Source organism: Dipodomys spectabilis, unplaced genomic scaffold (assembly GCF_019054845.1).
Source record: "Dipodomys spectabilis isolate Male_0828 unplaced genomic scaffold, ASM1905484v1 ptg000032l, whole genome shotgun sequence".
Classification (NCBI taxonomy): domain Eukaryota; kingdom Metazoa; phylum Chordata; class Mammalia; order Rodentia; family Heteromyidae; genus Dipodomys; species Dipodomys spectabilis.
The window spans coordinates 702,471-726,443 of NW_024870709.1; the positions used below are offsets into that span (position 1 = coordinate 702,471).

General features: G+C 38.2%; 2 protein-coding genes across 2 annotated transcripts; both read left to right on the forward strand.

The window, feature by feature from the left end:
* Positions 1-3,186: 3,186 nt before the first annotated feature.
* Positions 3,187-3,804, forward strand: LOC122105462 (keratin-associated protein 27-1). Its single transcript, XM_042676701.1, has one exon. The coding sequence runs from the start codon at positions 3,187-3,189 to the stop codon at positions 3,802-3,804; it is 618 nt and encodes a 205-aa protein (XP_042532635.1).
* A 14,845-nt stretch (positions 3,805-18,649) lies between these two features.
* On the forward strand, positions 18,650-19,279 carry LOC122105471 (keratin-associated protein 26-1). The gene has a single exon (XM_042676716.1). It carries the CDS (start codon positions 18,650-18,652, stop codon positions 19,277-19,279), a length of 630 nt encoding a protein of 209 aa, XP_042532650.1.
* The last annotated feature ends 4,694 nt before the right edge of the window (positions 19,280-23,973 follow it).

A 23,973-nucleotide genomic window follows, 5' to 3' on the forward strand; every position in this document is an offset into this window, starting at 1 on the left:
GATTAGCAGCTGCACATATCTACACCAATTTACTCCACAGTGTGAGGGCAATAGGAAGGCTGTCTACTGGAAACAATTGTATGAGTTCTGATCTGTATGATATCCTGCTTTGCTCACACAATTTGGCAACAGGACTCTGCCTGCCGTGAAAAACAGTGCCCTTTTCTCATTGTAAGAACTTTCTGAAACACGCCTGCATGCAATCAAATACTATTTTAAAATAACTGACTCAGCTTGTACCATGCTAGTAAGTGGTTTTCTTCATAATTTTATTCTTATTACACAGAAGGCAAACTACAAGGTAGGCTTAATTATTTGTGTTCTTTAATCTCAGTACCTTTGCCAGCTCTTAAATGTTTGGCTCAAAACTATAGTCCATTAGACCTTAGGTAAAATTTGAATATATTTTTATTTAGTTACTTTCTATCCATTGGTTTGCCAAAATAGAGTGTGGAGATCTCATATGGCACCCTAGCATCTTCTCATTGTTGGGGATACAATAGTGAGAAAAATATGTGAGCTTTTGTCTTCACTGAACTCAGCATAATAGCTAAGGCACAAAGAAGAAACAAATAACACAATCTTAAGTTCTGTGAATGTGATAGAGCTACTATAAGAGGAGAGATTCAACATGCCCAGGGAACTAGGAAAAGGTCTGTGATTCTGGAGTCTATTGACTTCAGAGCACAAAAATAGAATTGAAATTTGAAACAAGAGGCTGTGGCCAAATGTTACAAGATGTCAAAGGCCAGGTTTGGGGGGTGAAAGAGCTTATTTAATCTAATTATGAGAATCTACTTAATCTTTTAAAGAAGGGCAGTTACAAGCAACAATAGAAATTTCCGTATAAAAAGTATCATAAAATTATTAAATGTGTGATTGTGGGGATTCATGCTGAGAGTCTAATAGGATCTTCAAACACACAAAAATGCTCTTTCAAAACTACTGTGTTACACAAGGATGTACCAGTCTAGTTTGTAGCTAGTCAAGGTTGAAGTATTCAGATATGTCCTTTCAAATAAATCTGAACATCCTTTGATGTTCAAATAAGAAGGATGGTATTTCCAAGAGTTATTCAGAGTTTCTTGATGTTCTTGTGTTTCCTCATAACCAATGGAAAACCTAGATACTGTGTTTGCCAAGAGTAAACTAGATCTAGTTCCATGGTGGTGATATAGGGTGGTAATGCTGGAGTGTAGCCTGAAAAGAATAACAAGATCCCATCACAACAACCAAAAAAAATGGAAACATGGAGGAAGAAGAGGAAAAGGAGAAGGAGGAGAAGGAAGAGATAGACAAGGAGGAGGAGGAGGAAGCAGAGGAGGAGGAGGGGGGAGGAGGAGGAGGAGGAGGGCGGAGGAGGAGAAGGAGGAGGAGGAGGAGGAGGAGGAGGAGGAGGAGGAGGAGGAGGAGGAAGAGAAATATCTGGTTTTGTTTCATTGTCCCAAATTGAGGCAAATAAGTTATAGACTATATTATAGAAATTATGGGGCAGGGGGAGGATGGGAAGGGATGGGAAGGGGAAACAAAGGAGGAGGCTACAATGCTTGATAAGAAATGTACTCATTATCTTGCCCATGTAATTGTAACCCCTCTGTACGGTATTTTCACAATAAAAAAAAGAAATTATGCTAGCAGGTTCGCTGCCATTAGTGTGGAACTACTGGTTTTAGTATGCAATGCCAAAAAAATGTAAGAACTGGTTATGAGTCTGCAGAAATAGATAGATAGATAGATAGATAGATAGATAGACAGACAGACAGACAGACAGACAGAGAAAAGTTTTGAGTACAAAATACACTGAATACAGGTTTTTATATGGGAGAAATATCAATTTTGAGAAACAAAAACACAAGTAATACTCCATTTTGTATAAAGTGCTATCATAACAAGTGGTTAAAATTCTTTGGAATAGTAATCTCTAGAAACAAGGAAAGGTATGGAAGATGTAGGGTGGACAGAAGTCAGATAACAGAAACCCAAATGGATAGAATAAGTTCTGACGTTTTGTAGTACATTTCAGTAAGTATAGTCTACAATAATTTATGATACACCTTATGATACATTTATAAATATATTTCAAAATAATTAGAAGAGACAGCCAAGTTTTCCATGATGTAGAAACAGCAAATATTGGAGGAGATAGAAATACTAACTACTCTGATGTCATCATTACACTTTCTATACATGTGTCAATTTATTACACTGTGATAACATGATTATTGATAATTTACTCCATAAATGTGTGCAAATATCTTGTCAGTTTGAAATTATAACCCCTTTGTACAACTACTTAAAGTTGATTTAAAAAAACAAAATTATAATGAAAAGACTATTTTATAATATCTTCACATAGAATATAATGTGATAGACTGCATATTCATTAGCATAACCTTTATAACTTTCATCATTTTCCTTATTTCAGAAGGAATGTACCATTATGGCTAAATCTTGTTTTAAACATGTGAAAGTGGAGAGAAATAGTAAAAAGTCTCCCATTTTCCCTTAAAAAAATGGATGGGTAAGTCAGAAGCAGCAGCAATAACTTCTAAATGAGAAAATGAGAAGAGGCTTCACGTAGAATCCTGCAAAGAGTGTAGGAGAATAAAATGCCAGACAGAGAGAAAGGGTGAGAGGGCACTGAGCCTGGTCAGTACTTTGAGTGATCAGCAAGGAGGAACAGCACTGCAGAAACCCCTTCCTCTCCTAATTAACTAGAAGGCCACGATCTGAGGGTGTACCCACTTCTCACTGAAAGTGTCTTGAGTATCTTATTACTTATCTTCTGCCAATTTGGTTTTCTCAGAACTCCAGGGCTGAATACTCAGCCGCTTCCACGTACCGTCCTTCTCCACCTATCAGCGTGAAGAGTCATGCAACGACTCACAGTTGACCAGCCTCACCCATATGAGTCATCTCTCTCGGGCTCACTTGAAAGCCATTTTGAAGATGCGCCATGGACTCGCATCTTTGTTAGTAAGCCATCATCTCCCCATATAACGAGACAAAGTGCTAATGAAATGGTACCCTTCAAATTAGTTTAAGCAATGAGCTACAAAGGAGTCCCGAGGGAAAGCCAACACCCAGCTTGCTGAGTACTATATAATCTCCCAGCAAAGAATTTAATCTTCGAACCTGGCATGGCAAATCCTTTTGGACCACCTCCAATTAAGAGTTTTAGCAACTATGTCTCATCTCTACTGCCACTCGCTCAGAGGCTTCGGTAAGGCCCCTTCCCTGTCGGCTATTGTGCATGGCTATCATCCAGTATGTTTTGAAGATGGATTGTTTTTGCCTAGCAGCTGCCATAGTAGAACCTGGCTCTTGGATAACCTTCAAGAAACCCGCAGTCAGACCACCAGTTACCAACTAACCCATTACGAACAGGACCAGAACACAGAAGATTCTTGTGTGCCAAGTTCCTGCTTCTCCAGAGTTGGCCAAACAACGTGCTCCAATTCCAAGGCCAGTGAGAGGACAACCTGTCCATCAGGAAGTTTTCCAGCAGGGGTGGACTGTGCTGCTCAGCCCTGCCAATCAGGAAACCAGCAACAAATGGGCTTTGTAGCCAAGACCTGCCAACCCGCAACCTACGCAGCCAAGTGCTGTCCAGCAAAGACTCCTGTGTGTAAGGGTTGCCAAACTCTGGAATGTGAGTCCGGGAAAATCCAACTTCAGATCCCTGAAGCCAGTTCCTGTATCCCTTTGGTCCATGTTGTCCCTGAGGCACAACTCCTGGAATCTTCTAGCACCTATGAACCAACTTGCTGTGTTACAGGTGGTTTGCAAGTATCTAGTAAGTGAAAGGCTTCTTAGGGGATATTTCCAAGTCAGACTGATCATTGGGGTGCTGAGCAACTTTTCTAAATATAAAATAATGTGTGTTCATGAGGGTGTGCACATAAATACTGTTGCTTACTCCGAAGATAAGTTTCTTTTTAGGGGGCTTGGGACTATTCCTCTTAGCAAGCTAGGATTTTATTTTAAACAACAACAACAAACAAAACACATAACTATTTTAGCTTTCTTGTACACTGGTCATTATAGAGCAAGTTAGAGAATAATGACATGGATCCTTGACACAACTAGTGGTTATTACCTATGGAAGTATTTAGATTGCACTGCTTAACTAATATGATATCAATACCCAGTTTCCATGTATTATAAGGGTTGAGACAGACCTAGAAAGCTATGTGCAGTTCTGTAAGTTAGGGCCAAGTCTTAACAGATTGCTGTATGGTTGTCAAGAGCAGAAACAAGAAGTCTCCCCCTGTGCATAGCCATTCACTATTCCAGTCCAAACACACGCAGATGACTATGCGGTGAAATCTTTGGCTTGAAAAAGTGCAATTGAATTTTCAACTTCACCTCCACAGACTTTAGAAAGACAGACTTCAGAGTGCTAACCAGGGGGCTTTCCACAGCCAGCATTAGAACTTTCACTGCTGTTCCTTTCTTTCTTGAGTATTTCTTAAGTGATTTTTTGGATGGGAAAAATATGTTCTTTAAATAAACTTATTTCATTTGGACTTATAAGCTTAATTTGTCAAGTCTTATGTTTTTTATTTAACCACAGAAGTGAGTTTCAGTTTCAGAAGTGAGTTTCAAAGATTTTTAAATTTGAGCAAAGATAGTATTAATAGTAAAGATTAAAAACAACATGGGGGCGGGGGCAACAACATTGGACAAGAAATGTATTCCTTGCTTTATTTATGAAACTGTAACCCCTCTGTACATCCCCTTTACAATGAAATTAAATAAAATTTAAACAACAACATGGTTCCATGGACACATTTTATAGAGAAGATAATTACCCAAAGATGGGGCATAATCAATGTGAAAGTTCCTAAATATATCAACTTAGGTAGTTTGGATATTGGAAAAACATGGTTGGGTATAGGAACATGGCTTTGCAGAGAGATTTCCTGGCACTGAATCAATATTCTGGGTGGGGCCTGTGTGACTCTGAGCCACACTCAGAGCTCATTTTTTAAAGTTTATTTTCATCAATAGCATTTTTTATCTTTGGCCCAGGCCCATTTTTGCCCCAGATCAAGATCCTCCTATCTCCTCTCCTATGGCTGGGATTACAAGTATGCACAACCACCCCTGGCCTATAATACAAGTTGGTTTTGTTTTTATTTTTTTACCACTCTACACCTCTATACCTCAAGCTTGAATTAGTAAAGGTAAGACAATGAGAATCTTAAGATGTTAATAAATTGAATGTACACACAACATTTCTTACATTTTGTATTCACTAAATTGAATATCTAGTTAAATCCAGCCCAGAAAATCAGTATGCAGGGGGTATTAAAGGGTATGCAATAGAGTTTATAAAGAAACCCCATTATCTCTGGCAGATTAGGAAAGCTACTCACCCCATATTGTGGATGTTACCTACAGTGTGTTATACTCAGGGAATGACTGAAAAACAGTCAGGCCCTACCTTGTTGAATTAGGCAAGCAAGTAGCTCTGAAGCTATGACAAAGCTAACAGGACTGATAATTCAGCATTCAGTTTTGTGGGTGTGGTGTTGGGAATGCCATGCTTTGTGTCCAGAAGCACCCGGATGCAGGCCATTTCTGGGTGCATCTATGAGGGTTTTCTGGATGAGACTGGCATTTTACAATATAGTTGGACATCATAAAATCTGTCACGGACCTGAATAAATCAAATGGTGGGCAAGGGAGAAATGTGGTACTCTCTCACCTCTAGCCTTCCCACTTGAACTGGAACCCAGAGTGTGTCCTGTTCTTGCTCTGGAAATGAGACCATCAGCTCCTCTGGCACCCAGGCTTCATACTTACCCTGCAACCCTATCACCAGTGCTCCTAAGATTCCCAGAAACCTACATCGACTCATCGCAGATTGTGAGACTTCTTAAACATAATCTGTAGCCATGTAATTATGGGAAATTTTGTCTATGTGAAAAAATCAATTCTATTTCTCTGGATAGCCTTGAGTAATAAATTGTTTTCTATAAAGAATGCAAACAGGCTGGGAAGGTGGCTCATTGGTAGAGTGCTTGCCTTGCATGCATGAGGCCCTGAGTTCTATTCCTTAGCACCACATAAGCAGAAAAAGCTGGAAGTGTGGCTGTGGCTCAAGTGGTATAGCTGAAGAGCTGAGGTACAGTGCCCAGGCACAGCGTTCAGCCCCCCCCCCCCCCTCCACACACACACAAAAAAGAAAGAATGTAAACAGCAATATAAGACAACATGTTGGAAATGATCTGTACAACTGGGGGGTGGGTGGGAGGAGGAAAAATGGGAAAAAATGAGGGAGGGGGTAAGAAGTTGGACAAGAAATGTACTCACTACCTTACTTATATAACTGTAACCTCTCTGTCCATCACCTTGACAATAAAATTAAAAACTAAAAAAGAAGCTTTATATATGACTTCTATAAACCACATATGCTTGTGCTAGGTAGAAGGGTAGAATTACAGCAGCTGAGGAGAAAACCAACATCGATATAAACAAAGAGAAACATAAACTCATGGCAGCTTCTGAGAATTCCAATCCAGATAATCATGCCAACATAGACACAGTTTACTTGCAATGAAGATGGCTGCTAATGAGATTTGAATTGGATTATTTAGGAACAGCTTAATTCTTTTAGACTTCTGTGTTTAGCACGTACCTGCTTCCTTTGTGTTCCTTTACTGGGTATAATTTATCAGACAGCACTTATTTCATGGAAAGTGGCAATGTGTGGTGTCATGTTGCATGGCCGGGAAGTGCTGGAAGGGAAAGATGACAAAAACAAGTTTGCTTTTTGAAATCTTTGCCCATCATTCTTTTCAGGGTGACTATCACCACACTCTAAGGAGAGTTACATTTGAATTCTTCATAGAGATGTATTTTATGGCCTGGAGTAGAAAAGACTTTTGATATTTGATGCGGCAGGAGATTCGAGTGGAAAATTTAGTGATAGTAGAAGAGCGAGCATGGGAGTCAGATTGTGAGGAGACTTTGCTTAATTCTGAATCCTATCAATTACTACCTACACACCCCGGGCCAAATTGGCATTTCAGAGACTCAGTGCTTTCACTGTAAAATGGAGAAATTGATACCTGGTACACTACATGGCTGTGACAACTAAATTCTATAATGTCAGTTTAGTGGAGTGTTCAACACGGGGCAAGTGTGCAATACATCCAGGTGTCATTTGCTACTTCATTTGATTGGAGTCTAGGGATTCAAACTCAGTCTATTTTATGATTGAGTATATCAAATTCGAACTCAGAATTTACTTGCCTGAAGAATACTGTGTGATCAATGGAATTCTATGCCTCCATCAGAAAGAATGACATTGCCCCATTTGTTAGGAAATGGAAAGGCTTGGAAAAAATTATATTAAGTAAGTAAGCCAGGCCTAAAGAAACATAGGTCCCATGGTTTCCCTTATTTGCAATATCTAGTATAGGTATGAGTCAAGCGGAAAAAGTCAGAGAAGGTGATGTTAGGAAAACGAACCCTCAAATATGTATTTTAATGTTTTTGTTTCTTTCACGCATTTATAAGATTATTTCTTGGTTGCTTTGTATGTCCCTCCCCCACAGTGTAACCCCTGCTTTCACTATATTTGATGTCAGTATAACATGTGGAGGAGATGGGGACAAACAAGTCATTTAAGGATTCAGGTGGACCTGTTGCAACAATGAGAAGTACAAAATGTCATGTCAAAACCAGCTTTACAATGTCGGAGGGGGGGGGAGGGGGGATATGATTGGGTGGGGGGGAGGGGGGAGGCTGGGAAGGGAGGTGAAGGGTAAACAAAGGAGGAGGCTGCAATGCTTGGTAAGAAATGTATGCATTATCCTGACCATGTAATTGTAACCCCTCTGTACAGTATGTTCTCAAATAAAATAAAATAAAATTAAAAAAAAAAAAAAGAATACTGTGTGATGAGTCATAGCAGACAAGTTAGTAATTGAGCATTTATTACTTTCCAAACATTTGACCATGTCTTATCATTTTAAACAGTGTTACTTTCATAATCCCATAGTTTTTCCAGTGAGGATGAAGGTTCAGATAAGTTGAGAAATAGAAATGGAACTATATTAATAGAAATGGAGATAAATTTGTGAGAGGTTTGTAAAATAGCATTCTTGTTGTGCATATTAGTGAAGACAAATATTAACTCTAAATCATATGAACTTGAGCAAGTCTAGGTGAGGTATTCAGGTGATAAGTAGTAGGAATGTTCTACAATACAAAATTTATTTTCTTAATGGTAATAGTTCAATGTCTATAGTGCTTAGTGTCTACCTCATTCATTCATGCATTCTTTCTTCTTTTTTGGTAGAGAATTTTTCCTCTGTATTCTAGACTGGCCTACAACTTGCTACATAGATCAGATTCATCTTAAACTCATGATCATCTCCTTTAGCATCCTGACGTGTGGAATTTTCTGTATGAATTACCATCTAGTTCTTATGATCTTTTCTAATTTTAATAAAATTCCTTAAAATTTATTTTCAGCTCAACACAGACACTTAGGTGATGAGTACTGGACTTTAACATTATATGAGAATCATTGACATTTTTCTCCAAGACAGATTAGCTCTTCCTTAGCCTATTTCTTATTTTTCTTTCCCCACTTAATCATTCAGCTTAATTCTTTCAGCCAGAGTATTAGTCCAGGTTCTTCCATTTGAACTCAAAATGATGATTGAAAAAGTAGGAAAGAAACAGTCTACAAAAAACATGAAAATTATACTTCCTTATAATTCCTAAGTCACAATTCTCAGTTATCAGAGTTATGACCTTCATAAAGAATAACAAACATTATAGGAATATAGGTACAAGTTTAAACCTAACTTGAAAGCAAAACCTTTTTTGTGGTTGCTTAGTTGTAAATAATTTGACTGATTTTTCACATATAACTTCCTCTATCTTCATGGACACAAGCTTATTAATGAAATAGAGAGCATTGTTCCTGGGAGCCTAAGGCAAAACCAATGCAATTGCCTTGACTTGCCAAAACTAAAAGATCCCAAGAGTAAATACAGGTAAAGAATAGAGCTAAGAATGCCTCCATCAGAAAGAATGACATTGCCCCATTTGTCCGGAAATGGAAAGACTTGGAAAAAATTATAATAAGTGAAGTAACCAGGCCCAAAGAAACTTAGGTCCCATGGTTTCCCTTATTTGCAATAACTAGTAAGGTCAGATAAGGTGATGTAGGGAAATGAACCCTAAGATATGTATTCAAATGTTTTCTTTTCTTTTAGGTGATTGTTTCTAACACATTTATAAGATTATTTCTTTATTGCTTTGTATGTCCCTCCCCCATGGTATAACCCCTGCTTTCACTGTATTTGAGGTTGGTATAATTTGTGGAGGGGAAGGGAAAAAACAATCGTTTAAATAGGGATACAGGTGGATCCATTGCAACAATGAGATGTACAAGTCATTATGTGGAAAAACGAACTTTACAACTTTGGTGGGGGGATGGGAAGGGATGGGAAGGGGAAACAAAGGAGGAGGCTACAATGCTTAATAAGAAACGTACTCATTATCTTGCCCATGTAATTGTAACCCCTCTGTACAGTATTTTCACAATAAAAGAAAGAAAGAAAAACAAAGAATAGAGCTAAGGTCTACTTTCCATTACTAGCTATGGTATTGCTTCAAATATGCTCCTGCCAGAGATCAGTGGTTACTAATTGACAAAGACAATGAGAAGAGGAGACAGATAAAGCCACAGCTGGGATGAGCTCCCCTTCCATACTGTACTGCCTTCTTGCTATTATTTTGCAGGCAGGTGCATGCTTTTTGCTTAAATGCACTCTACCCAGTTGAAAAAAAGTCCCTTTCCTCTATGTACCTTGTAAGAAATGAATGGGAGAATTGAATGTTTCTTATTTCTCCCTTGCCATGAATGAAATGTTAACCCACTGTATATTAGGAAACACTCCAAATTGAAATTTACATTCTCACCTTTGATTTTGTTTTTTTGGGGGGGGTATGTTCTCTTCTATTTTTGGTAAGATTTGCTAAGGAGCTGTCAATTTTGTTAATTTTTTCAAAGAGCGAACTCTGTTTTGTTGATTCTTTCTATGTGTTTTTGGGACTCTAGTTCATTTAATTCTGATTTAATTTTAATTATTTGTTTCTGTCTACTGGATTGGGATTTGGCTTGTTGCTCTTTTTCAAAGGAGCTTCAGGTGCATCCTTAAATTGCTGGTTTGAGATATCTCCAATTTGTTGATGTAGGAACTCAGCACTATAAATTTTCCTCTGAGTACTGCCTTGCTGTGTGCCAGAGGTACTGGTAATTTCTATGTTCATTTTTGTTAGATATCTTGACCCATTTGTGGTTCAACAATATGTTGTTAAGTCTCCATGTGTTACAGAGTTTTCTTTGGTGGATTTTGGTGCTGAGCTCTAATTGTATTCCATTGAGAGAATGAAGGGAATAATTTCAATGTTTCTGAATTTGGACAGATTTGCTTTTTGACCTACCTAAATGATCACAAACAAGGGTATACGAGAGCTACCAGTGCAACTATGTTCATCGCAGCATTATTCACCATAGCTAAGATACGGAAGCAACCCAGATGTCCCTCAGTACATGAATGGATCAAGAACGTGATATATATATATATATATATATACACACACACACACATATATTTATATATATATGTATATATATGTGTGTGTGTGTGTGTGTGTGTGGTGGAATTCTGTGTCTCCAACAGAAAGAATGATACCACCCCATTTGTAAGGAAATGGAAGGACTTGGAAAAAATCATATTAAGTGAAGTGAGCCATCCCCAATGAAACATAGGTCCCATGGTCTCCCTTATTTGTAGTAATTAGTATACATGTAGGATAATCATAATAGAATAGCAGAATAGCTCAATAGCTATGTACATTATGACCATATAAGATGATGCTAAGTGAAATGAACCCCAGTATATGGACTCAAGAGATTTTAATTTGTTGTTGTTGTTCTCAATGTACTACATGATATCTTTTTCCTTCAGGTCCCATGGGTTTATCCCCTGTTGCATTTTGGTATCCTGGGTATCATATATATGTTTATGTTTATCTGAACTAGGGAAGGGAAGGGGAACAACAAAATGGTAAGACAAAGTACAAAGGGGGAACCTATGCAACAGTTATAATCACAAGACAGTATGTTGGAAATGATCTATATAAAAACTTTGCACAGGGGTTGGGGGAGAAAGAAATAGGGAGGAAAACCAAGGACAAGAAACGTAATCACTACCTTACTTATGTGTCTGTAACCCCTCTGTACATCACCTTGACAAAATCTTAAAAAAATTAAAAAAAGAAATTTACACAAGCCAAATATCTTTCATAGACGTCATTTTTAAATTAGCCTAAAGGAAAGCATGAAATAAATGCAATTAACTTTTAGTCCAAGCGATATTTCACACATTATAATCTACTCTATGCAATGATCAGATTTACAGTAGAACACAGGAAGGTGTGTCATAATTGTAGCTATACTTACCAATAGATTAAAGCTAGAGTATTCAATACTATTGAAAGAAAGATGCCTTTCTGAGAAAACAGATATAGGAGCCAGGGTAGTTTTCATTTTTCACATCTCTAGTAGCTCAGCAGCTTACTTAAACTGGGCCTGCTCTCCATCTCATGTCCCTAGGGCTGTGGTGGATGCTGGTTGGTCCCTTGGAGGCTGGTTTAATTTCCTGCCATGAATGACTGTAGAGATCAAAGCATTGATCTTGAGACGAGTTCTAGAGAAACTCCTAATATGAGGCTAGTGCTCTGGGGCCTTGAGGATGCAATTGGAATGCTAGGCAATCAGAAAAACCCAATATTGTGCACTCTGAGCTACTGAGTTATCCTCAGAGGACAAATTTCAGCCCAAGCTGTGCTTTGCTCTATGAGACATCAAATCAAAATTAAGTGGCTCCCATGGTTTCCACAAGGTACACAGCAAAATGCCACTGGCCTATTCACCCACGGAAAAGACCAATTGATTATCTTTGCATGACTCTTTTTTTTCCTGTGGTCTCATTTTTTTAATCCCAATTACAATTTCATAGAATCATAATTATGTCAAAATATGTGAGAGATCTTTAGTGAGCATCACTTATTTTGTAGTTAAGCAGTACACCTGCTGATATTACTTATGCGAGTATACTCAGCTTCCAGTCAGCAGGATCAGGGATGGAGTCAAGCCTTCTGACTTATTCCCGTGTCTCATTGACTATTGACTACCTCAAAATGTCCTTCATCAAAAGTCATTTAAAAAAATCTTTAAGGACACTAAGCACAATAATCTTTAATGACCCCCGTGTGTACACTAAAAGCTGAATATAACACATAAAGTCCTTTATTAGATCGTAAATGTGGCCCTATCTTAAACTGATATGCTAGTTGTAATAAACATTTATGCATCCACAGAATTTTAAATGTGTTATTTGGTGGTTCTGGGATTTGATCTTAGGGCTTTATTTTTGCCATGCAAGTGTTTATTATTTGAGCTAATCGTCAGTCCTTTTTGCTCTGGTTAATTTTGAAATAGAGTCTTCCTTTTTTGCCTAGACTGACATGGACTGCGATCCTCCAATGTAGTAGCTTGGTAGGCGAGCGAGCGCCACAGTTCCCACCAATTGTGAGATGGAATCTAGAATACTGTTTTATCTCATGATGTCCTTATTCCATGATACTCCCAATCTCTACCTCCAAAGCAGTGAAGATTACAAGAATGAACCAACAGCATCCAGCTGAAATCTCATTTAATTAAGGTTAATTTGTTTCTCTAAATGCAAAGTTCATTGGATAGCAAGTAAGGGTCCCTAGTCTGAGAGATAGAATAGGTATTTTTCTCTGATGATAAATAGCCATGTTCCCTGACGTTTAAATAACGGTGTTTCACTCACCATCATTTTTGAAATAATCAGCATAAAACTTGAACTGATGCCAATAGTCATTGCTAAAACTTTCTGAAAGCTACTGGAGAGAGAGAGGGAGAAACTGCACTCAGTATGTGAGGGTAGTTTATCTACAATCTAAACTAAGGTCCTCTTGTCTTTTGGTAATTGCTCAGCTGAACACTACAGCTGTCATTTCCCCGGGGGCTATTTATATGCTTCACCCTTCGTCTCTAATAATTCTTTCCTCCAAGTGAGCCTCAGAGGTGCCCTCTGTGAAGCAGTAGCAGCCATGGTAGAGAACACAGCTCCTGAGTGATAGCCAAGAAATCCCAGGGACCCCAGCCACTAGCCAATCAGCAATGTGGTCCACCCAGCCCTTGTGGGTTTTGCTCCGGATGGTTTCTCTTTTGATTGTTCCAACTACCAATGTCCACTCAAAATGCCGGGCTGCCTCTCCTGGGATCTGCAAAGCTCAGAGAGGTCACCTTTGTGTTGCATCTTGTGTCTCGCCATGGTTGGGAGTTAGCAGCTCCTGACCCCTAGTGGACTGCCTTTACTTGTCCACAATAGAGCTCCAAAGTCACCAGCGTTTGCTTTGACTTCCAAGTCACATACTTTAAGATCTTTTAAGCAATCCTTCATAGTTATCCTAAATAAAATCTCCAATTATTTCTACCTGGCATATTGGGAGGATGGGTTCAAAAAATATCATGAAACTGGCTATATGTCTTTAAAAGAAAAAAAATCTGACCAACTCATCTGTTTCTTTACAACTCAGCTTTTGAGACTCTTTCTTAACTAAACTTTGGTTCACATCTGTTCCTTTTCATTCAGGTTTAATGCCTTCTAAGGCTTTCCAAAGTGTTTTCAATAGAACAACAGATTTTTTATCTGATAATAACTTTAATTAATCTTTTCTTGCTACATAAATGATCCATCATCATTTCAATATTACAATGACTACTGTATTGCTCCCCAAAAGCTCTACATTGTATTACACACTTGTCAAAACAACAGAGTTATTAAAGTGATGGCAGTGCAGTGCCATAATTTCAACTAGAAAACAGCAGTTTGTGGAAAAGGTCATTGGGAATGCCAAAAAGTCAGATATTTTCACCTATTTGTGTGCTAACAATTTAACTTGTCACAGTTTCTGGAATGCTAGCAGCGGACATGAGACACCCAGGTCAGAGACAAAGACAGTTATTATTCATGATAATAGCTGAAGCTAGAGTGTCAGAATTTGTATCAGTTCCCCAAATTCTGATCATTACTGGGTCAGATGACACTGCACAGTTAGTGGGTTGTTTTCTGTGACAGATATCTGAGCTTAGGAAACCTGGATCATGGATACAGTAATGGACATTGGGACCAGAGAGAGACTGCTAATTTTATTTTCCAAGGCTTTCTGCTGTGTGAACATGATTGACAAGAAAATCCAGAGCAAAATGAATCAGTGAATGTGCTCTAAAAACACACACAGTGCAACAACTTCCCAATGATGGTTTTCCCAACAGTCTTCCGTCTCTACTTCGATGCTGCCATTAGGTTTCATTTATTCAGTGCTGTGCATGAGCAAACCCCAAAGCCTTAGTGATGTCTGTATTTAATTCAAAATAGTATCAATTTAGGATTTTATTTTTTCTAATGTTAAAGGATCATTTGTTATGCAATCTTATCTAAATACATTTTATTCTCTATAGGAGAATGGTTTCCAAGAACCTCTGGAGAAAAGATGTGGGTTTGTTTTTTTTTTGTAAAATACTGAAAGAGAGAGTTAAATATTCCCTTTTCCACTTCCATCATGAAAAAGGTGACATGTAAAAACTCTGGTCATCAACACTCAAATATTTCCGAGTATTCCTTCACAAATGAATGTCCTTAAATATAAAAACAAGACCATGTTTTAAAGACGTGATCCAGAAAAGAAATAGGAAAGTTTTCAACATGAGAAAACTTGCAGGGAAGAAAAAATATCACTTAAATGAGAAAAATATTATCGTGTTGTCCGCCAAGGTATGACCAGGCTGAAGAGCTGAATCGCTGAGATGACAACCTTTTAACCAAGAAAGACTGCTTCCCTGGCCCTTAGGAAGTGCTATAAAATAATGTTTGGGAGGAAGCGAGTGTGTTGGCCAACACAGGCTTAACAGAAGGTCCTAAGAGCTATTCCATCTGGCAAGGAAAAGATTGTGAGAGCCAAACTTAGTGAGGGCACCTCTAGATTTTAGCAGGATGTGAGAGTTACTGACAGGTCCTAACACTGATGTCTGGACCTCATGTTCTACTTAAAAAGACTAGAAATTCTACACCCTTAAGTGATATTTCCAGTGGCCGATGTCTCCCTGGAGTTCTTTTTACGCCTACAGAATTTAGATCACGAAGAAGCCAGAAGAACTGCTGCTGATATGCCAGGAAATAATGGAACCAATATTGTCTGGGACCTGAAAGGTGAGCTTGGCTTTCCTTCAAGTCTGTAACATAAGTTTGGTAGGAAAACTCAGGATTTTGTTGACAAACCAAGTATTAGACTTTTCACTGAAAAAAAGCTCTTAAAGCACAGAAGACAGTGATAGATTTTAGTATGTAAAACTGAGGTCTAAGATTTAAATGTAGATATCTTCATATAATGAACAGATTAGAAACAAGAAAATCTGAGTTAAAAATAAACTCTACCCAACCTTATCAATGATCACTAGCAGCTATCTAACCCTATATAGATTGACCTACATTAAAGCCTTCATTCAAATGTGAGAAATGTTTGAGATAAAGTAATAGAAAATTAAATTATCAGCAGAAAGAAATGCCACAAAGACTTTTCCATTTGAATGAGTACAAAACAATTATTATGATGGGCACTTTGAGAAATACAAACACAGATAAGACTTCATCTTCAACAGAATTAATTACTGTTCAAGCAGAAAGAGGTTAAGATTGAATCAAATATAAGGTCTTAAATAGTATACTAAGAGATATTTAAAGTGATAAATAATCCAAATGGAAGATAAATTACTTCTTTCTGGCAGAAATGAAGGCTGTCTTACAGTAATTATGTTTAAGCTGGGTATCAGAATACCGAGTAGAATATGGATAAGCAAAGGCCAGGGTAAAAGAGTATACCAAAGAGTTAAGAGGGAAGCATCAATATAATTAAACATTTGTTGTTGATGGCAAATAGAGTAGCTTGGAGTTCCATAAAATCAAATCCGAAGAACCCATGCTTAGAAATGTAGGTCATTACTTAGTCAATAATTTTGACTGAAAAACATAAGTTCGATTCTATTCTGTAGACAATTGACAGATATTTAAGATAGCTAGACCAAGTGAGATATAATGTTGGAAAGTTACCATTAACCACATCTCAGGGAATATGATAGAGATATGGAGACAGCAAGAGTAAAGATACAACAGAGTTAAGACAAAAAGTATAATGCCATATTGGCTATAGGGAAATCGTCATTGACGATCTCTAAGATTAAAAAAATAAAATGTTGGGCAGGGACATACAAATATAACCCCTGCTTTCACTGTATTTGATGTCGGTATAATTTATGGATGGGAAGGGGAAAAACAAGTCGTTTAAATAAGGAAACAGGTGGACCCGTTGCAACAATGAGAAATACAAGTTGTCATGTTGAAAACGAACTCTACAACTTTGGTGTGGGGGGGGGAGGATTGGTGAGGGGCGGAGGGGGGCTGGGAAGGGATGGGAAGGGGAAACAAAGGAGGAGGCTACAATGCTTGATAAGAAATGTACTCATTATCTTGCCCATGTAATTGTAACCCCTCTGTACAGTATTTTCACAATAAAAAATAAATAAAAATAAAAAAATAAAATGTTGGTGAGAATAGAATCTAGAATTAAAAAAAAATGAATGGAAAAAGGAGAAAAACTGTAAGTCATTGGTAAGTTTTGGAAAGACAATATTTTAATTGTTTTTCTTCATAGATACAATGGTAACTGTCTAAGTCACACGTTTTCTCATGTGAATCCTTAAAAACAGAATTATCTTCCTAGACTTGTAAGGATAAAATGAAATCACTTGTGTTGTTGAGTAGCATACCACAAGATATACCACAGAGTAGACCCTGAATGAATCTGGGTTTCACCTTATACCCATGCCTTTCTTCACAGAAAACTTAATGTGCACATAGACATAGACTGTGTTTATACATGCATACATGCATACGTTGTATGTACGTACATTCTACATTACTGACTAATGACACAGGCATTATGCTCTTGTATTAGAGAAGAACAAACATAAAGGGCATCAACTCACACATTTGATAAGCATTCAGCTGACGATGGCTGTGCCTATTACTGATGGTATTTAGCTGATGCAGCCAGGATTGCACAAGAAGACTCATCTAGTCAAACTGTCAGGTGATGAGCTCCTTAATCCCAGCAGATAAATCCAGATAAATCATCAAAGAACAGTAACCTCTGGCCTAAAATTCTGGGATAGTGTGTCTTACCACAGGCCATTAGCAATATTCCATTTATATTTATCGACTCCCTTGTTGTTAAATAGACGTATATCACCCTACAGAGAAGGCAAGCTTCTACTTCAGATGATCTATATGCCTAGACAGGAGAGACTTCATAATTGTGACCAAAGATTAAAATAGAAGAAAATTTTATGATTTAAGTTGCATTTCTTGCCAAAGGGAAAGGGAGCTAGGCTGAGCAATTACTTTAAACTCCCATCAAAGAACTAGTTATGCCAAAATATGATGGCAGTGATGTGTTTAAATCTAACCACAACTATGCATTTTAAAGTTTTTTCCCCAGAAATGTATATTCCCAAATAGCTGTTAAATGACTCAAACTGCGGAAAACTCTTCATTTGTTCTGATGTTATTATCTACATAAATCAGGTTGCAAACTCCCTTTTGAGACTATATCAGAACTAATATAGGAAGCAAGATACATCCAATTCTTGATCAGCACTTTTGATCCTACTTTTTAAACAATCATTTTACTTTTCAATCATATTATATAACTCATATCCCAGTCCTAAATCTGGAAAATATCATTTTGTCTGAAAATAATTTAACTGCACTCAGCTTCATTACTTACATTTAAAAGTATCTGACAAAACCCAAGCTTTTGCCTTCACTCCATTTGTTTATTTACTGAAATCAGTAACTAAGGAAGTCAGTTTATACTAGGATACTGACATAAATCAAAGCTCATTGGAAATTTCCACAATAGAATAGATCACATTCTTTTTTTTTTTTTTTTTTTGTTACAGGAATCTACACATTGCTTGGTAAGACTCTACTTCTAAGGGACTGTTGGCAATTTCTAAGGAGAATGAAATATGTCTTCAAAGAAAAAATGATTTGCTGCCATTTCAAAGAACTGCAGCTTTTAAAGACAATTTCAAGAAAGGAATTTGAAATATGTCGGTGCCAGGTCGGCTATAATTGCAATAAGTTCATAGCCTTCCAAAGTGTGTGTTCGGGGTGTATCATTTAAGGACTGATCCTATTTATATTAGTCTTACTGGCTTACAGACATAGCTAATCAATGGAAGGCACTGCAAGGAGCCTCCAGTTTTATAGGAGGAGGGGAGCTCCGCTTCCTAGACTATAACAAAGAGTTCCCATGCAGCCTCATACAACAAGGAAGAAGAGTCTGTATACAGAACCAGCAGTCTCTGGGAATATAAAAGGGACCAAGTGAGGATCAGAGCCACACCAGAGGCGCTCACTTCCTCCCTTGAACAACAGTCTGCTCTCTGAACCTGGCTATGTCTTGCCACAACTTCTGCTCTGACAACTGCAGCTCAGGATCTCTCCGCAATTCCTGCCACCTTCCTCTGGTCCCCTCCATGGCCATCTGCTCTTCAAACATGAACTGCGGTGGTGAGGTCTTCCACTTAACCAGAAGCTGTCCAGACCATACCTGCTTCGGGGACAACTGCCAAGAGAGCTGCCAACCGGCAGGCCAGGAGTGCAACAACTTTGAAACTTCCTGCTATCCTTCCACCACCTACTATATGCCCAGACCCTGCCAGGGAACTGGCTTTTCTCCAGCGGCTTCCCTCATCTCGTCTTCCTGTCTTCCTGCATCCTGTAGACCTCTGAGCTATGTGTCTAGCAGCTGTCACCCAGTACGCCCCCTGTTCAACAGCTGTCAGCCTGTGGGCTGCGTGTCCAGTGGCTATCGCCCCTTTGTCTGTTTGCCCAACAGCTACCGACCTCAGAGCCTCTTGACTGCGGGATGCCGCCCCCTGGGGTGTGTGGCCTTTGGTCCTCAAACGGTGTCCATAGTGTCCAGCAGCCTCAGACCTCTGCAGCCTCTCTCCAGTGGTTGCCAGCCTCTCACCCCTGTGTGCGTCACCTGCCGGCCGTCTTGCTGTGCACAGGGTGGGCAGTAAGATGAAGAAGATCCAGGGAAAAGTAAAAGCCAGCTCTGTGGATTTCTTCTTCTTTGTGAGCAGTGACTACTTTGTCTGGGCTGTTACCATTCCCGATCTAATGCAAGCGTCTCTGGTCACAGGTTTCCCTTCTTTTCATCAGAGTTGATTTACAACACTCTTCAGTGTGACTTGGGGATGGGGGAACTATATATTTCATCATTATTACAATAAACGAGACGTAAGTCAGAATGAAGAATCTGGTTTCACTGATTTGTCTTTCATCACTTCATTCTACTACAAGTGACCAGGCTCAACTCTTTGCCTGGTCCATGACAGTTGCATCTATAACATATCATCCAACACCAGGGTGATGGCTTTATGTGGGCTTTTTTTTTCCTAAGAGCTATTCACAAATACAGAGACTTTAGGTTGTGTGCACTCAAGACTTAGAAGTCATTGGTAGAAGTTATGGAGGAAAAGAAAGATTAGCAAGCATCTCTTATCTTCTGCCACGTTTGCACATATGCCCAGTCTAATACTCCTATATTTTAATCTAGCCATAAGCCTCTGATGACTCCTCTAATGTGTTTCCCTAAGAAGGAAATCTAGACTTCTTTGCATGAGATCTGCTTTACTTTAGTGTCTTTCTACCTCTCTCGTCAGCATTATCCTCTTCTGCTCAATATCGCCACCCAAAATTTCTGCAGTCTTTTCTTACAATTATTTTAACATTGTTCTGAATGAAATCTGAGCTGATGTATAACATACTCGTTAATCTATACACAAGTCAGTGTTACACATCCATAGCCATTGTTCTCACGTCTAGCCGGTATCGTTGTCTTGTCTATTTTGGCATGCTGGAATGCTACCCATCTCTGGCTTCTTTTAAACATCCTGTGAGTGTCTTTCCCCTGGTCATGTGCACCTGTCATCTTTCCTTGATTTTTCTGGAGAAAAACTTGCTGGTCATAAACATGAGTCATATTATTAAGTGCAAGATAATACTTCTCAGAAATTGTTGGGGGCTGAGTAAGGAGTAGACAAAGTATGAACACCTCTGGGGTGGGGAGACCGTCCAGTTGAAGAAGTGCCCTGTGCTTAATGTGTTGTCACCCATGAGTGACTCCAGGCACAGAGCTGGGGAAGCAGAGGGGAAGTGACACTGGAGAAGCACCGTCTGATTCAGAACTAATCCTAATCTGATAGGAGAAAAGACTAGTCCAGAGCATCCCACCTGAGGAAAGGATAGTTTGACCTCTCCAGCCTTCACTAACTTTTCTGGTTCACCTCAGTGGGGGCCAATGGGACTAAGAAACACTCAGCACTTCACAGCTCAGAGACACAGACCACTGGATGACTGAGATCTAATGATATGATTACAGAATGCTTGCCCTCTCCTCCACCTAACCCCACCTACCAACAAGGCTCCTGTGTAATAACAATGGATGTCCTAAGAGAGCTCCCTTGGGGAAGGAACAAGCTCCCAGGCCAGCTGAGAATCAAGTGCAGGGCAAAATCAAGAGTGTCAGAGAGGTAGGAAGTCCTGAGATCTGCTATTACAGTAAATACCATAAACAGTCTCTCCCTTTACCAGAACAACTTCAAATTTCATGACAAAGGCCAATTTATCTTAGTTCCTATTACTGGATCTAGCATGTCTTTCAACAACAACAAAAGAGGCATACCAAAAAGCCATAAAAAAACAGTTTCCTGAGAAAATGTCAGGCTGTAAGAGGGACTCAAATATAACATTAAAATGACCAGAGAAGGGATTTTAAAGAACTCTGTCAGATACACAAACAAGACAAAAGGATGCTGTTTTTGTTTTCCTTTTGTCTTGTTAATTTATCTGTCTTTGGCAGGGTCTAAGAAATGGAGGGACAAAGGGTGAACAAATGCAGCAGTGGTACTCACTGGACACTGTTGAAAATGAACTCTACCACTTGTGGGTGGGGATGGGAAGGAAAAACCAGAAGGGGCGACATTGCTCAAAAAAACTGTTTATCTGACTGTAACCCCTCTATGCATTATTTGTATAATAATAAAAATGCATGAAAAATTAACATAACTCTAATAAGCATGTTCAGAGATCTAATGGTGAAAATAAAATGACCACATCACAAAACAAATGGCCAATGTAAGTAGAGGTACAAAGTGAAAGTATTTTAAATGGTACAAACCAGCAATAGTTCAAAAACAAAATGAAGGTGGTCCCTGGATAGACTGGCCAAAGAAAGAATCAATGAACTTGAAAATATCTTGGTCAAAACTTCCCAAACTGAAATGCAATGAGAGAAGATGATGACGTGATGATGATGATGATGATGATGATGATGATGATGATGATGAAAAAGAAGAATTCCATATCTAAGTATGGAAGAGGGAACAATTTCCAATGATGTGACATACTCTTGATCAGAATAGTAAAATACAGAAGAAACAGATAAAGAAACAGAAGACATAGTTAAAGTAATATCTGTTGAGGAATCTCAAATTAATTAGCAAATACCAAGCAAGAACTTGAGGAATCTCAGCAAACACAAGCAGAATTGGAAAAAAAAAAAAAGAGGATTATACCAACAACCATGTCAGCAAGAAGAGAGTGGAGTGAAATATTTAGTGTGCGCAGTGTTGTGATGGCTTATTTATTGGATCTTTCATCATTTAAACCATGAAACAAATATTTCATTTTTTTCTGTTTTCCAGACTGTGTTTATTGAAGCATCCAGGAGAATCTTTCTGAAAGATATCAGCATGCCAGGCACCGGCAGCTGACACCTCTCAGCTTTAGGAGGTGGAGATCTGAGGATCAAGGTTTAAAGCTTGCAGAAGAGTCCATAGGACTTTTATCTTCAATTAACCACAAAAATCCAGAAGTAGAGCTGTGACTCAGGTGGAAAAGCACCAGTCTTGAGTGAAAAAGCACAAGTCAGCAGCACGCAGGCCTTTAGTTCATGCTCCAGGACCAACACACACACACACACACACACACACACACACACACACACACACACACACACCAAAATAAATGTATCAGCAGCTTGAGATTGATATGCCAGTCAATATTTCATAGTAATATTTGGTCATTACATTTGTATGAGGGCAAATCAGTGTCTAAATAAGGAATTCTGGCTGTGTGCTAATCTCACTTTTGGACACCGGAAGTTGATTAGATAGCAAATTATTGGTAGATACTGATATAGAGAAATATATTAGAGAATTTCCCCAGGTAGTATAAAGAAGATACAAATGATATTGCAAACAGGAGAGATGGTTACTTACAGCAAGGTCAAGGGCATTTTCCTACTTAAAAAAATTACACTTGAATTAGTCCTAGAAGGATTTGAAGAGAGCTACCCTGTGGAGATGTTTTCTAGTCAGGTAGAGCAAGGTAAAAGGCAGAAGGTTAAATATGTCGCAGATCATAAGAAGGCTATTGAAACTGAAAGGATGTGTGAGAAGAGAGAATTGTAACAGAGAATTTGCCAGTATGTTCAATAATTAAGTCCTCTTGCCAACAACAGGGTCAAACCAATAAGCTATGTCTAAAATGTGTTTAGCAAGCATTGGCTGTTTTCCAAAAACAAGGTAAACTCAGGCAGATGGGCCTCTAATGAGAGATGAATGAATATTTCCTTTAGACTCACTCTAAATCACAGCATCTTGCTGAGACAGCAAAATTCAGTGTGGTCCATATAACATAAAATAGTTGATTCTCTCACAAGATAATTTTGAAAGAGCTTGAGGAATTTCTAAGGATTTGTTAATTAGTCATTCACTGCTATTTAATTGTTGGATTTATTCTAGGTGCTAGAACCTAAAATTTATTAAGGGAAATGTCAGCAAAGAAGAGGAGCAGGAAAGCTGGGCAAAGTCTTAAATTTGTGCTGGTTTTGTTTGTTGTTTGTTTTGATTATATGCAAATAATCATGTGTGTTAGAATTTTCATTGTTTCTCTAAGGATATTTCATCACCAATCATTAGCCTATCCATTCATTTATACATCAGATAAGTAAATCATAAAACCAAAGAAGTAAAACTTTGACATAGAACCTACTAACTTTTGTGATAAGAGAAAATATCCTGTGTATAATAATTTTTAAGCAACAGAAATGAGAAGCATGGTTAGCTTGAGATCATAGACATGATTCATATATCTTAATTTTCTTTCACAGCCAGGCAAAGAAATGCAGAACTTCTTCCTTGCAATGTTCAAATCTTCCAAATTTGACAATGAATTTTATTAACTTTCAGTACAAACTAATTGACCAAAACACTGCAAACACCTGCTCACTCTTTTTTTGTGGTACCAAATTGAACTCAGGGCTAGGTATGTGCTTAAGTAAGTGCTCTACCATTGAGCTATATACCCAGCCTTATTTGTTTTTTGAAGGTTAAACAGTCACTAAAATATATATGCAAATGTTAGAAGTAGTATGATTATGAGCTTGACAAGAAATATCAAGCAATAAAATATTCTTCATACTAACAATGCTGAAACATGTGTTTTATTTTGTTCAACATCCAAGCATTTTTCTGCTCTCACATTTGGATATTTTTTATCTTTTTTTTAACTTACTTTTGGTTTGGAAAGCTATTCTTTCTGCTTATTTTGATGTCTTAAGAGTATATCATTGATGAATATGAATTGTTGCTGACATGTTCATCATGATTATTTTCCTATTTTTAAATTTTTCTGTTAGAAATGCAGC

Coding starts and splice junctions, on each gene's coding strand:
- LOC122105471 (XM_042676716.1), top strand. CDS start 18,650: ATGTCTTGCCACAACTTCTGCTCTGACAACTGCAGCTCAGGATCTCTC.
- LOC122105462 (XM_042676701.1), top strand. CDS start 3,187: ATGTCTCATCTCTACTGCCACTCGCTCAGAGGCTTCGGTAAGGCCCCT.